Here is a 15,803-nt window from a genome sequence, read left to right on the forward strand (position 1 = left end):
CACAAAGTGGATTTATTAGCATAAAGTCATTGGCCCTTTGCTGCTCTAACATGGCCCAGCAGAGTTCCCAGGGAAGAGCTCAAGCTAAAGCATGTAAACCAGACTCCAAAGCTTCCAAGAAATTATACACTGATGAGGTCTCTGTTTCCTTCTTTACATATCAGAGATAATATTGCAGGGAGATCAAACGGTCAACTTCACTAAATTACAATAATAGCTGAATTGAAAGTACTCGAAGAGCTATATAATCTTTGTCTTTTTGGACTATTGCCTTAATTTACAAAACATTAACTATACCATATTATTAGTCTCTCTTACAATTTAGATTATTTACAGGTACCATGTAGAAAGAGTTGTCGACAATTTAAGGAATAAAAACGAACTGCTACACAAAAGATAAGAGGTGGTGATTAAATAATTAAGAATTTGAAAAAATGATACTTTTACAAAAACAGGCAAGTTTGTTCTCACTTAAATCTGGTACAGTACACTATTTTAAATGTAGCTTGCACTAAAATCTAAACAGCACGTCTGTGCTTCAAACACAAAAAAACAAATTCATCCCTAGTATAACTCAACTGTCCTTAGTGCAGATACACCAGAGATGAGCTGCTCCACAGATCTTAGTTTTATGTTTTCATTCGGTATATAAAACAAGGAAAAACTATTCTTGAATACAACTGACTTGCAAAAGTGTGTGTGTGGGCGGGGGAAGGGGGCGGGTTGGGCAAGGCTGTGAACTTGAGTCTGCAAAGGATCCCCAAGCTGTCCCTTGCATTGCTTGTACCCTAGATTGACCTTGCATACTTTACTGAAAAGGTAGATAGTTGATTTTTATTTATCTTGTCTTAGTGTGGACTTTGTGGGAATGAGAACTGTGGGGATCTGACCATCTGTTCGACTGAAGAAAATGTGAGACCCCGCCCCTCAAACCCATTTTTCAGTCTTTAGGAAAGGTTTGAATACTAGCCCAGTCTCAAACTTTTTGAATTATCCTGTGATATTCATTCAACAAACCTAAGTATTCAGAACTTACCTATGGTAGGGTTTTAGGTCTGCTGCAACGTAGGACTGTCTAACACAAGAAATGTGAGAGGTGTCAAAGTCAATAGTTTTCTTTCCCATTTCAGCAGGCTCACGAATAGAGATCGTATAATTTTTTATATCACCATTGACTTTTGCAGGAGGATCCCAGGCCACCAAAATTTCCTCTGGGGCCCATGCCTGCAGACGAGGAGGTAACATTCCAGATGGAGCAGAAGGGTGGGTTCTAATTTTAGCTGGTGGGCTAGTGGTGCTTCCTTGACTATTATTTGCAGTTACCTCATAGCTGTATTCCATGCCTGGTGTTAGTGTGAAGTCAAGGTACCGAGTTTCCAGACCTGAATAAATAAGAGCTCCATCCCTCCTCAGCTCGTAACTTCTGATTTTACCATTAGGATTCACTGGGGTTTTCCAGGTGATTTCTATTGACTCTGATCCTGTGACTAGCAACCTGGGGGCTTCCATATTTAGTGGTGGAGCCTCCATTGTCAAAACAGATTGGGATACGCTAGATGTGCAGCCTCCATTAGTACAGGCAACCAGCGTGAAATCATACTGCGTGCAAGGCTGTAGGTTTGAAATCAGTCTTGATAAACCTCTCCCAACATAATATTCTTCATCACTTAATTTTAATATGTACTTCGTGATTTCTCCATTTTGAATCTGGGGTGGGGACCAAGATGCATTAATCTGAGTGGCACTGATAGCCTGCAGGGATGGAGGGCTGACTAATGCTGGAGCTGCCTCTAGAGTTTGGATTTTGGCTGGTTCACTGGTAGAGCAGCCTCCCACTGTACAAGCAACTATTGCATAACTGTACACTGAATAAGGCTGTAAGTCTTCATCCATATAGTTGAAAGTAGTAGCATCAAAGCTGAAAGGATAGAAAACCTCATTTTTTTGTAGCCTATATGATTGGAGAACACCATTTGGTTCTTCTGGGGAGAGCCATGAAATGAGCACTTTATGGGGGTTAACTGATACATAGGTTAACCTAGGTGTAGCAAGACCTTTAGGGGCAGCTTGACTAGTCTTCGCCACTGACCAAGAGCTATCGGTATAGCCCACTGAATTCCATGCACGTATTTTATATTCATACCTTGTCCATGGCTGTAAACCTTTATCATTATATTTAAATGTACTATTTTCAGTGTTATATTCTGTGAAAACAATTTTCTCCTCTACTGTTGTTGCTCTGTTCCCTGAAGCATTTTCTTTTGTGCATCTGTGAATAACTTCATAGTGAATTATTTTTCCATTTGGATTAATTGGTTCAGACCAGCTCAGTTCAATATTGGTAGCATTAACTGACTGGATTACAGGTGCCAGCTGAGACGCAGGGGGTGCTTCATCTGTTTGGACTGGCTGTGGTGAAGAGCGAGTGCAACCTGCCACAGTACAAGCCTCAAGTACTAGAGTGTACAGTGTGAAAGGTTCCAAGCGTCTAAACAAGAACTGACGAGATAAACCACTATATTCCAGATTATCGTCATTTAAAATATTGTACGTCTGAGAGAAAAAAGAAAAGGAAATCATCAGGTGGAGAATTTGCAAATGAATTCTAGGAGACAGATTTATTTAGATATGATGTTTATCTTCATAACTGTATAAGGATTATTAATTTGTGACCCAGAAACTAATTTCCTTAACTCCTTATTAACAACATCTTAGCTTGTTAATGCTGAAATAATATTTTAATCTACTTTTCATAAATAATGCTGATTTGTTTGCTTTATACATTTCACCCATCTTGGGCAGTGAAAATCTACTAGTCAGTTTCGCTTTTGATTATATTTACTTTCTAGTCAATTTTATTTCAGGGATCTAATGTCACAATATAAGGGTTACAAACCTTGCAGGTTAATATTTACACCCTAACAAAAACTGTTTAAAAGAAACCCCCAAACTTCATAGCAACATTTCTATTGAACGTTGTTGTAACAAAACCTAATGTGGGGCATAAGGTTAAATTAAGCTGAAAATATCCCTTTAACAGATACTGTTCTATATAATGAATAACAATATTAAACTAATTAGGCCTGAAAACACAGCCTTTAAAATATTCTTTCCTGTGACTTTGAAGGGCAGGATTTCGTCAGTGCTCTAGATACTCATAGTTGCAAGAAAGTATATAAGTAGTAATAGATATCTAAATTTGCATATACCTAGAAAGTAAGCATTTCTCAATCTCTTCATCACATCATACTTGTGCAGTTGTGTGTGTGTGCCTTCAAAGAACTCCTTTTTAAGTCTAGTGAATTTTAGCAGAAGTTTTCCAACATGATATTTGGCATTTTCCTTTTAATTGTGATGAATAAGGTTTCAGGATAAAGATTACCTTAATTACTCCATTGGGTTTGGAAGGCTCTGACCATTTAATTAACAATGCCCTGCCGTTCTCTTTCTTCTCTACAGTGAAGTTGCTCAGACCGCTAGGTGAAGCTTCTAGCGTGGTCACAGAAGCCCAGGGACTCGAAAGTTGGCCAGCGTTGTTTACAGCCACAATGTTAATGTGATACGTGGTAAAAGGTTTCAGTCCAAACAAGTGAGCCTGATGCTTTGTTCCCTGCAGTAGGAATACAGAATATTTTCTCATTTAGTTTAAATGGCAATAATCAATGTTTGTGGTTTACACCAGCATTGGACTGGGCAACTGGTACTCTGACTCCAAAGATATCACAATCATTTCACAGAGTACCACATCTGGCAGCTGGGCTCACTGAATGTGCATTACTGCAGCTAAGCCTTGAATAGAAACTCTTGTGGTTTGTAGGGAGCAGATCTTCTAAGTAAGCTCAATTCAGCAAGGCGCAGAGCACTCTGAACCTTATCTAGCAACGCACATGCTCAACTTTAATCATGTGAGTAGCTCCATACATACTTAAAGTTAAGCATGCGCTCAAATGCTGTGCTGCATCAGGACCTGAGTGGTCAGCACTTTGAAGGATTAAGACGCTAAGATCTGTATTATGCTGGCACAGTGGCCCTCTGTGTAATCAAACGTAGGGTGACCAGACAGCAAGTATGAAAAATCAGGATGGGGGTAAGGGGTAATAGGCACGTATATAAAACAAAGCCCCAAATATCGGGACTGTCTCTATAAAACTGGGACATCTGGTCACCCTAATCACACACCTTCCATAGTGTATTCAGGAATCATGTGAATACCATACTGATTGGTATCACATAATGTTCTGGCAAATTAAAGCAATATCATCTGGATGTACACCAGCATCACTGAGAGTACAGTTTGGTTCCCGTACTGAAAACATAACAATCCCAAAGGTTAAATCACCATTAGAAATGGAGTAAAATGTCTCCCATAATTCACGTGGTTAAGATGTTACCCAAACAACAAGTTCACAAAATAAGATGTAGTTGGGTCTCTGCATTTCCTTAAAACGATGGTGTGTGTAGCATTCAGAAATATAGATAACAATAAACAACCCACTTTGAAGAGCAGATGGCTGGAAATAAGCAGGAGGACTAACAAATTTTGCTATAAATCTCATTGGGGACCAGGATGAGTTTCTCCACTGGCCACTAATATATTTTTCTGCTTTGGCATTGATTACATAGATGTCAGGAAAATGACTGATAATTTAGTTTCCTTTATGTAGCAAAAACTGCTAAAGTCAATTTCCTTGCTTCAGTAAGTCATATTAAGTTGTTAAATGTTAACACTAGAAATTGTTTAATATTTAAACATTTGTTAAGCTACCAGACTGATACAAATTTTACAGAAATATTAATTTCTTTTTTAAATATTAAAAGTTAGATCATAAATATGTAAATAGTTATTTCCCCCACAACAAGTTAGCGCTTTAGATAAATACGGCACCACATCCGAATGACCATTATGAATATTAAATCTGAAGATGACACAAATACAGATGATAAACACTTTTCTGATAAATTATTCCTTTTCCCGTTAAACCAGGCAAACACTGACAAGATTAATAATGCAAAAAATATAATTATTTGTTAGGAATTCCCAGTCATCACTGCCAAAAATGCATAAGCTCAAATGCAAATAGCAATCACTTCAAACAGATTATATATGAAAAAGCGTTGGCTGCTGTGGGACATTTAGAGATATCTTTTGTCATAAGAAACATGGAAAGCATGTGGGCTATAAAGCAAAAACATATGTATATTGTCAATAGCAGCACCTGTTCAATTACAGTTTATTTCAGTATGGAGAATTTAGTTCAGCCCCTAGATGGCAATACTATCAAACACTTTTTGTAACGTGAGTACTTAATGATTAACAACCTGCATTCAGTCATCCAACATACTCAAGGCAGCCATTAAAAAAATAACAAAACTGATTTCATTATAGATTCTTTTAATAAACATTTATGGCTTAGATCCTTGAAAGTGGAAGCATTCAAACTGCCACAGCCAAACCCCTGTACAGCTGAATGCAAAATTATGAACTGCAGGTTAAAGTACAGAGCTCAAATTGAAGTTCACGCTTGGCATAAAAATCTGGCATCAGAAATTATGTTGGCACAAAACATGATTAAAATTAGCTTTACAATTGGCTGTGGTCTGTATTAATAGTTTTTATGAGGACAGTTATCTAATGGCCTTTAAAAACAGAACTTTTAAAAGCCTAAAATTTACATCCCATGGTTCAGGGGGTGGGGAGAGGAGGGACCACATGACATTAAATTATCGCTTCTGAGTTGTTACACAAAGGCTTGTGGAAGGTTCAAATACAGGAATATAAGCATCAGACAAAAATCAATGGCTCTGCTTCTTGTCAACCATACAATCAGGGGAGGGGTTCTAGTAGCAATAATGCTACAAAATAAAGAATTTTCTTAAATAAAAAGAAAAATGGGATTGTTCCATTAATCCTCTATAGCTTTCCCACTAACTCCTAATGTTTAATTATTTACGGTCCTCACCAATGTTTGAACTGAAACAGAGATGGAGGGATTTCCCTGCCTGTGGTTCATCCTGTCCTCTGGAGACCGAAAAAAATTCTTGCCAGGGAGGGCTTTTATCCCTGGCTCCTACAGACACTTCTTGAAGTGCAAAATGTTTACAGGTATTATTTTTTTTAAAACATGCTTGGGAGAAGTTCTCCTAGAATACGCTGCTAAGGCTTTATCCACCCATCAGCCTCTGTGAATGACTCAGATCAAAGTTGATCTTGTATCATCGTAAGAGTCTACCCCTGCAGATCAGAAGTCAGCACCCGTGGACCAGATTACAGGATCAAGGCCATTGCATGGAACACCCTCCCAATCCTTATTTGCAAAGCCACCCACTCTCCGCATTCGAATATCCACTGCTTCCATATTGTCTACAAGGAGTGAATTCATTCACCATTAAAAATTAACAAACATCAAGATGTTTGCAAGTCATAACTGAGTAACCGTGAGAGCTGAGGGATGTAATCACTGTCCTTCTCATTCTTGGTGTTTATGGCTTATTATTCTCAGTCATTAGGTCATTACGTGAGGCTTAATCCTGCAAACACTTGGGTGTTTAATTAACTGTATTCTCATCAGTAGCGCTACTGTTAGATTTACTGGGGGCTACTCAGGTGAGCAAAGTTACTTGATGCCAGAAGCTGGGACTTTGTAAGCCCTGAGAGCCCCCAGAATTTCCAGGCTCCTGGAACCTTGACTCTGAGCACATGTCTGCACTTCAGCTGGGAGGCATGAGTCTCAGCGCAGGCACAGACACTTGCACTAGTGTCGGCTCAAGTTAGCGCATTAAAAATAGCAACATGTATGTTGCAGCACTGGTGATGGTTTGGGCTAGCCGCACGAGCTCGGACCAGGGGATTGGGGCAGGCTTGGACTTGGGCAGCAGTATCAACACTGCTCTTTTTAGCATGCTGGCTCAAACTGAGCTACGGTGAGTCTGTCTACCCACAATGGAAATCACATCTCTCAGCAGCAGCACAGACATATCCTCAGAGCCCTGGCTGGAGCTGGGCTCCCAAGACTTCCTGGTGTCTGGCTCCAGGGCAGTGAGCCTGAAAGCCCTGCCATGCTGACTACCCTGGAGCTGCAGACCCTCAAAGCCTGTTGTCCCCAGTCCCTGGGCAGACCGCATAGCAGAGAGTTGCCAGGGAACCAGGCAGGTTTCAGAAGTGGGTTGGAGAAAGTTAATCAACCCCAACTCGCTTTTGTAAAAAATTTAGATTTGGCATGCTGGCATTTTCCAGCTAAACTGTTTTGTCAGAAAATTTCTGACCAACTCTTGCTGTAAGATGCAGCCAACCACAGTCTGTTCCGTCCTCTGCCATCCAGAACCACACCTTCGAAAATGGAGGATGACCTCTGGTCTCTGTAGCCACATCCTTGCACAACTTTGACATCTACTCCACACAGGCACCACATCCTTTTGTGTGTTCTGAAAAGCAGTGGCTCTCAACCCTTACAGAGCCTTTTCAGGCATCTAATTTCTCTTGCATACCCGCAAGATTCACCTCACTTAAAAACTACTTGCTTACAAAATAAGACATAAAAATACAAAGTGTCACAGCACACTGTTACTGACAAATTTCTGACTTTCTCATTTTTACCATATAATTATAAAATAAATCAATTGGAAAATAAACACTGTACTTACATTCCAGTGTATAGTATTTAAAGCAGTATAAATAAGTCATTGTCTATATGAAATTTTAGTTTGCACCGACTTCACTAGTGCTTTTTATGTAGCCTATTGTAAAATTACAGAAATATCTAGATAAGCTGATGTACCCCCTTGGAAGAATTCTGCTTACTCTCAGGGGTGATTGAGAACCACTGTTGCAAACTGTCCAGCACATTTTGAGTTGCAGTATAAACAGATAACGATAAATACTTTGTCCAGCTAATTTCACTGCTCTGACTGTAAACTATGATCAAAGAAAAATTATTTAAAATAAAACCTTTTTTAAACATACTTTCAAAATATAAAATGAGAGAATATGAAGCATTAATAATTTATGCATTTAGACTCACTTCAGATTGCCTCTGTTGTTTGTTTATTTTTTAATTCATGAGCACTGAAGTCACTTAAAGTCCAGAAACAAATTAGCATAGTCTTTCAGGCAGCTGAAAGGCAGTGGCATCCAGAATGCAATGTGCATGTCTTCCTGACTATCCTCTCCTGAGTAGCCTGCTCCTGGCGAGGTGGGCAAGACTACTCTGAGTCTTAAGAATTCTGACAGTTTTACCCTGTCTACTGTGATTGCTTTTGACTATTTGAAGTGCCCCAAAGGTGATAACAGGGTCAAGAGGTTTTTGTAGGTTGAAAATGATCAAAAATTAGCATTGATCTGTAGCTGTCAATAATACTCTGTGTGGGCAGACTCCCTGCACAAATGTTTAAACTGCATAAAGCCACACAACCGACTCATCTTTGAATCTATTGATCTGATGATCCAGCACTTTGTACTCTATTTTAAGATAACCCAACTTACCCCAGTGCCTTAGATTCAGGGTATGATTTTGAAAAATAACTGCCATATTAGAGAGCAACTGTACCATTTGAGAGCTGATGAACAGGTAATATGGACATTTATCACTTCTTTGGGGGTAATCATCAAAATGCAGACAGTCATTAATCAGCTATGGTAATTGCCCAGATTATTTCTATTTTCAGTATACTATAAGGAAAATTATTTCTCACCTTTTCTCTGTTTTCACTTTACATCCCTCAACATCCCTCAGGTTTCTTCAACACAATGTCAAGGAGCCATATCATTCCTCCTAGAAGTACAATCCCCTGTTCTCCTTGATGGCACCAGACGCCCTCCCTCCACGTATGATGAATTCCAGTGGGTTAGGGATCCATGCATTGTTTTTTAACATTCCATCAGACATCAGCAAGGAATCTTAAAATAAGGTAATTCAGCATGATGCTACCTTTTCCACAGAGCCATCCATCCTATGGAATCTCCCTTGGCAAGGTTCTAGGGGTGTGAATCATAAGGGAGGCTCCATTTGAGCAGCACTGCCAGGGAGCTGGAAAGGAGGATGACGTTGGTGCAGGGCCTCTGAGGGGATCACCAGGTACTGGGGATCATAGACCCTGATCATTCTGTATGGAGCAAGCTTTGCTCCACCAGTGGGGGAAAACTGCACAAAGGGAACCTATCAGTTTTCCTCTTTACCAGTCTCCCTTGACAGGTACATAGACAGGGCAATGTGGTCATTGTTACCATCTTTGCTCAGAAAGTCTTAGTGCCAAATTCAGATCTGACGTATAAAGCGGTGTATATTTCACTATCATAATTTAGTATAATTTTGTACAGTGGAGAGAAGGACAGGGGCTATGAATAAATTATAGGTTTAAAACAAAGAAGGGGAAGTATTTCTTCACACAACACACAGTCAACCTGTGGAACTCTGCCAAATGTTGTGAAGGCCAAGACTATAACTGGGTTCTAAAAAGAACTGGATAAGTTCATGGAGGATAGGTCCATCAATGGCTGTTAACCAGGATAGTACATTCTCTGAAGTGTCCCTACCTTTGTTTGCCAGAAGCTGGGAATGGGCGACAGAGGATGGATCACTTAATGATTGCTTGTTCTGTTCATTCCCTCTGAAGTACCTGGCAGTGGCCACTGCCAGAAGACAGGATACTAGGCTAGATGGACCATTGGTCTGACCCAATATGCATTTATACTCTTAAACGCATCCAATAGGAGGGTATGAAACAAAGCTGGACAGAGCTTGTTTTATCTTACACTTTCCTATACCCTCCTAATAGTTGCTTTTCCTGCTCTAACTCCATCCATCCACCATGCTGGTGCATAAGCTATGATAATTTACATGAGTTTGGTCCTGAGTATTAAATCAAGCCCTTTATCGCTGGGCACCTACATAAGGATTTAGGAGCATACCTTCAAGCACCCAGGTTTGGAAATGTTGGCCTAAATTAGCATAAAAGGTGCAGAGTTGGATTTTCTAAAGCACTAATAATGGGGATTTCAAAATCATCTAGGCATCTAACAACCATCCCATTATAAATAACATAGGAGGCCAATTCTCATTGATTTGTGGTGGAACATGTGCTCTTATATCACTTAGTGCTTTAGAAAAGTCCACCTGCAGGGTATACAAATTTTATTAAAGCTAATGTTTAAGATCAAATTTACACAAGCTAAGAGGGAAGGTACTGTACCTCTGGGGTCAGGCTTAAGTTATGAAGGATTACAAGTATCGGATACAAGGTTCACAGGATACATACATAGCACATAACCAGTATAGACCCAGATTGGGGTGCGGGAGTTTTTAAAACATCGGTGGATAAGTGGGTTTGTGTATGCCACCCATAGAATGTATTTAGAGTCCAAGTTAGTACTGATGTAGTGAATAAGTACGAGTGGGGTGCACTGGCATTCTAACCATGTCACCCCCTCCTTAACTCTGTTACTAACTTCTTCTTCAATTCCCCTCTTCAAGGCTCCACATGACTCCATTTTGTCCCCAACTCCTGCCTATATCTCCTGTTAATCCTCAGCCAGATCCATACACTCAGTCCTCCCTTTAGTTACAGCATCCATGTCTCCTTATCATGCACTGAGGTGCAATCACATACCACCCCCTTCACTTGGATGTCACTTGCAGCATACTTCTACTTGTATGCTGCAGGTGCTCTCCCCTCTTCTCCTTCAAGTTCCTCCTTAAAAGCCACCCCTTTCCTGAAGCCCACCAGTGCTGATCCACCCACATATTCTTGCCTTTGAACTCCTATTGATTAACTCATGTTCAGAACCCCACCTATTTTGAAGTTCTATTTCACTCACAAATATGGTCTGGAATATAAATTTTCATTTTTAAACTATTAGGGTTCTAGTCCTTATGGTTGTAAAGAAAGCCTTTTACAAGTTAACCAAATGGAAACCAATTAATCTAGCTGAATCTGTAGAGAGCATGAAACAATAGTTCTGAAAGGTGTGAGACTCTCACTGGGTTAATGCTAAAATCCCCTATAGACGACAATTTTAATGTAATAATTTAAACTTCAGCTCATTCTAGCCGAAATAGCTAGTTAATATTTCTAGCCCACAATCTCAAACAACCTCCCACACCATTTTGGGTTCCAAACATCCCTGCTGCTCCTTAGCCAGCTACTAACACTTTAAACTTTCCCCCAATGACCTCTACAATGGAGTGTGGGCTGTCAATAAAAAAAATCAATGCTTTAAGTACAAATTGAAAATGTGAGGACTTAATAAAATAAATAGAATTCATTTTTTAAATGAATGAACACAGAGGCCAACATATTGACTGTAGTATTCATTTTCATATTTTATTCAATAAGATTTCCATTTTTAAATTTAAATGCAGCTATCAGTCACCAAATTTCCTGTTTCCTGTGCTGGACTGTCACAGGTTTCAGGGGAACTTGCTACAGAATTTGAGTCCAATTTGCCATGGCCTTGATCATTATAGGTGGGGCTGATAGCACCACCTCTTGTTTAGATTGCCCAATGTTTCCTCTTACAACAGCCTGCTTGTAGTTGGTTTAGTCGGGGGGGCGGGGATAACTCGGTGGTTTGAGCATTGGCCTGCTAAACCCAGCATTGTGAGTTCAATCCTTTAGGGATATAGGGCAAAAATCTGTTGGACGATTTAATTGAGGATTGGTCCTGCTTTGAGCAGGAGGTTGGACTAGATGATCTCCTGAGATCCCTTCCAACCCTGATATCCTATACAAATATTAACCATTTAGGCTGAAATTTTTCATGCTGGATGTCTGCCTCAGGCTGAATGCTTTTGGAAAGTTTAAACAATAAGTTGTTTTGCAATTTTAGAAAAATCCTGACTACCTTTTATTTAAGAAGATCTAGTGCTTCCATGCTTTTGTAGTATGGAAAGTTAGCAGGGAGTGGCCTTTTGCTGTCCCAATAAAAATCCACCCAATTTTGGCCAAGTTATAAGCCTTTGAAAAAAAAAATATGTTTGCACATGCTCATGCTCCAAAGATTCCATCATCCGTGAGCATGCCTGAGCCTCCTGCAGCTCCTAGTGCTGATCAGACTGCATATGCACAGGCTCCACATAGCAACTAAGCATGTTTCATCCCCTCACAATTCTTACATGTAACCGGACTGTGCATGCACCACCATAACTGAGCAACCGAGCATGCTCCATCCCCCCTTAGCCCCTATATACAAACTGAGGGAATGAAAGGAGTAATTTGGGTCATGGAGTCTGATGAAACTGGGACTGGAAGTGGAGAAAGAAACTGTGGCTGGCTGCACAAGAAGAATAGGGTGTGGAGGATGGCAGGAAGGAATGTTATGACTGGCAGGGCAAGGAGATAGAGACTGAGAGCCAGAAGGCAGGAAGGAATTTAGGGAAATAATTGGGGTGGGGTGAGGGAACAAGGATGTGTGTGACTGAGAACTAATTGGCTGGTGAACACTGAGATCAGACAAGTAGCTGGAGGGAGATGGAAGACTGAGACTGGCTGAAAAAGGAGCATAGAGTTGGGAACCAGTGGTGGGAGGAATTGAGGGCAAGAGGAAGATCTAATGAGATGCCAGGGTGTGGGTAAAGAACTGGGAGTGGCTGGGCAAAGAGAGTGAGACAAGGATACAGAGATGAGAGAGACTGCGACTAAGAGTTAGCCCTCGGGTGGAGGAGACTGAGATTGGAGGAGGAGTTTGTGGAGGGAGACTGGGACTGAGAGCCAGTGTTTACAAGGGGAGAAGGAGATGGAGAGAATGTGGCAACTCAAGCTGGGGCAGTGGGGAGAGACGGATTGGACAGGGAGCCAAGAGGTGGAACTGAGACTGGCTAGGAAGGAGACTGGAGACAGGGATTCAAGGCAGGAAAGGGACTGGGAGAGGAAGAGTGGATTCAGATGGGGAATTAAGTGAGGAAATGGCTGGGTAAGGTGACTGGGACTAGGATAAGATGTCTCAGGAGTGGAGACTGGGAGTGAATGGCAAGAAAAATGGATTTGGGATGAGTAGCCATGGGTGGGAAAGATACAGGACTGGGACAGAGACAGATTGGAGAAGATGAGACAGAAGAGTTGTGACCACTGGAACACACTCCCTGAAGATTCCTGAGTCTCACCTTTCCTCTACGCCAGCAAATATCTGTGAAACCCACTGGTAAAGTGTGTGTCTCTTCCCCCCTTTAGTGCCAGGCAACCTACTACTGCTGTCCTTTACTCTGCTGACTCAATGGCACAGGTTTCAGCCAAAGGTTCCAGTTCTGCTGCTGTACCGTGCTGGTGTCAACATGATGCTACATGATGGAATTTGTTTGTTTTTCAGTTTGCTTTTTAAAAAATCTAGGAAATTACACACAAAAACTATGTTAAAAATACTGCATAAGCAAAGCCAGCCATCAAAAGTTGGGATATACCCGTACAACCTTAACTCAATCTTCTTGCACGTATGCACTATGATATAGTCTTTAATGGCATTTTCACATACTTTTTTTGCCACAGGATTCCTGGCACATTCAGGGTACAGGGCAGACCTACACAGGGGGATGAATCAGGGTTGTGTAGTGAAGGAAACTGTTGTCTTTAGGACCCTGCCTCATTTGTTGCAGATGAAGATGTGCAGTGAATGATGCATGAGATTGCAGGAAGAGGAAAGTACTGTCTCTTGGTGAAGGCGGCTGACTGCTGCCCTGGAGAACTGGATTCTTTTCACGGGTAGTAACTATTTGTGTGTTCCTCATTTCTGGGTACACAACTTGAGATGCTTGAGTCTAACTTGCATAAGCACTCACAGCTGCACCTGAAGTCAATCGGAGTTGTGCTTTGAATGTAGAAAGTGCTATATAATGCTAAGTACTCTAAAAATTGGTCCTAGGTAGCTCAGGTTCTTCTTTCTTCATCTTTCCACACTCACAAGTGCATAGGGCATCTACTACTTTCCTCCATTTATTTCAGTCTTGTGTTGGTCTGTTCAGGCTTCTGAGTGTCATGTTGATGGACTTGGCTTCTTTCTCTATTGTTCTGCATAATGTTTCTCTAGGTCACCCTCTTTTTCTCTTCTCAGGTGGTATCCATTTTATCACTTGACATGGAAGTCGTGTTGGTGACATCCTTAAAGTATGTCCTAAAGACATCCATCATCATCCTCTTACCATGCTTTAGGTTGGTCTGCTCTACTTAGAATTTCTGATGCTGCAAGATACTCTCCCCAATGGATTCTGAAGACCTTCCCCACATATTTACTTTGGAATGAGTTGATTTACTTATCAATGTCTATTGTAGATTTATGAGACTATGCTCCATAAAAGAGGACATAATGCTGGAATTAAAAATTAATATTTTCTATCAGTGCTAATTATGCTGCTTTTCTAAATCTTTTCAAGTTTGTGAAAGTTGTTTGCTGTTTTTGATATTTCTTGCTTGACATCTAGCATTGTGTCACCATCATTGCACACCTCACTCCCTAGGTAAGGAGTCTACTGTTTCTTCATCTACTCCGATGGCTGCTTTTGGGACACTGACAGCCATATATTTTGTCTTTTCCTTTTTGATAAATAAACCAACTTGTTTTGCTCTGTCAGAATTGCCAAAGAAGGGTGACCTTACCAACTGCAATAGCTGGTGAGGAATCACATTATCCCAGTGCCTTGGAAAAGCATGTGCAACATTATTCTGGAACATATCAGGAAGCAAATAGATCTCCAAATTAGAGAGGAACAAGTGGGGTTTAGACCATTGAGATTATGTACTGACCATACTGTTGTTCTCAGATATATTATAGAACAAAAAGTATGGAGTTAAAACACCTCTTGTGATAAATTTTACAGATTTCCAGAAGACTTTGGACAGGGTGAACAGAGAGTCTCTTTGGAAAATTATGACGTATTATGGAATACCAGCAAAAATAATTAGAATAATCAAGGATCTATATGGTAACAAATATGCAGTCGGAGATCGTGACAACATCAGACGCTGGCTTGCAGTGGAGTAAGGCAAGAGCGTATTATGTCCCCACTGTTGTTCACAGTAGTCATTGTTTATGTCACGAGAAAAGTAACTGCAGAAGGCAACTGAGGAATTTCATGGACAAATGATAAAGCACACTTGGATTGCTTCATTTTTGTTGATGACATTGTGCTGTTTAGTTCAACGCATCACTTAATGGAAAAGGTACCTCAAATTGGGCACTCAAAATTAGTGGAAACTCTTGACCTTCATCCCTCTGTGCTTAATAATTCTATATTCAGAGCAGAGTTTGAACAGAGTGCTGTAAATAAGGACTAGGGTCACACAGTGAACGCTGAAGATAAAGCAAAACATTGAGGTAGCTGCTCATTAAGTGAGCACCGTCTATCCTGGTCATTAAATGAGACAGGAGTCCTATGGAAAAAATCATGTAATTAAAAATGTAATAATGTAATTATAGTATGTATCATAATTTGTCCCCCTTGTGTATATGTATTATTTTTTATGCCATATAGGGAACCATTAATTCTGGCATTTCTTAACTTTTGAGTAATTGAATTTGCAACCTTAATAACATTCTTTTAACATAGTTTTTGTGTGTGAGATCATATTTCAACTTGTTACCTCCCTGAGGGAGGGATCTGAGGTCCAAACCTGCTCCCATTTATGACTCAGCACATTTCCCATGGAGACTGTCCTACGGAAATCCATGGACTACTTAGGTGGGTGAGGTATGCAGAATCAAGCCTTCAGTAAAGTGCTATCTACATTTACAGTGCTCTGAAAACAATTAACATAATAAATAATATTATTTTATAATAATCTTGAATATTTCTCTTTCTGACCAGAACACGTGAGGAACAGTA

The 15,803-nt window shown here is 40.3% G+C and overlaps 1 protein-coding gene across 1 annotated transcript in view; it reads right to left on the bottom strand.

Annotated features, from left to right (window-relative positions):
- Nucleotides 1-15,803, bottom strand: part of USH2A (usherin) — a 570,592-nt gene that overhangs the window by 38,066 nt on the left and 516,723 nt on the right. Inside the window, exons 61-62 of the mRNA XM_050950274.1 lie at nt 3,383-3,610; nt 1,037-2,553 (exon numbers count right to left, since the gene is read on the bottom strand). Coding sequence (XP_050806231.1) covers nt 1,037-2,553; nt 3,383-3,610 — 1,745 coding nt within the window. The remainder of the gene's footprint in view (nt 1-1,036; nt 2,554-3,382; nt 3,611-15,803) is intronic.

The sequence above is a fragment of the Gopherus flavomarginatus genome, chromosome 4 (assembly GCF_025201925.1).
Source record: "Gopherus flavomarginatus isolate rGopFla2 chromosome 4, rGopFla2.mat.asm, whole genome shotgun sequence".
Lineage (NCBI taxonomy): Eukaryota > Metazoa > Chordata > Testudines > Testudinidae > Gopherus > Gopherus flavomarginatus.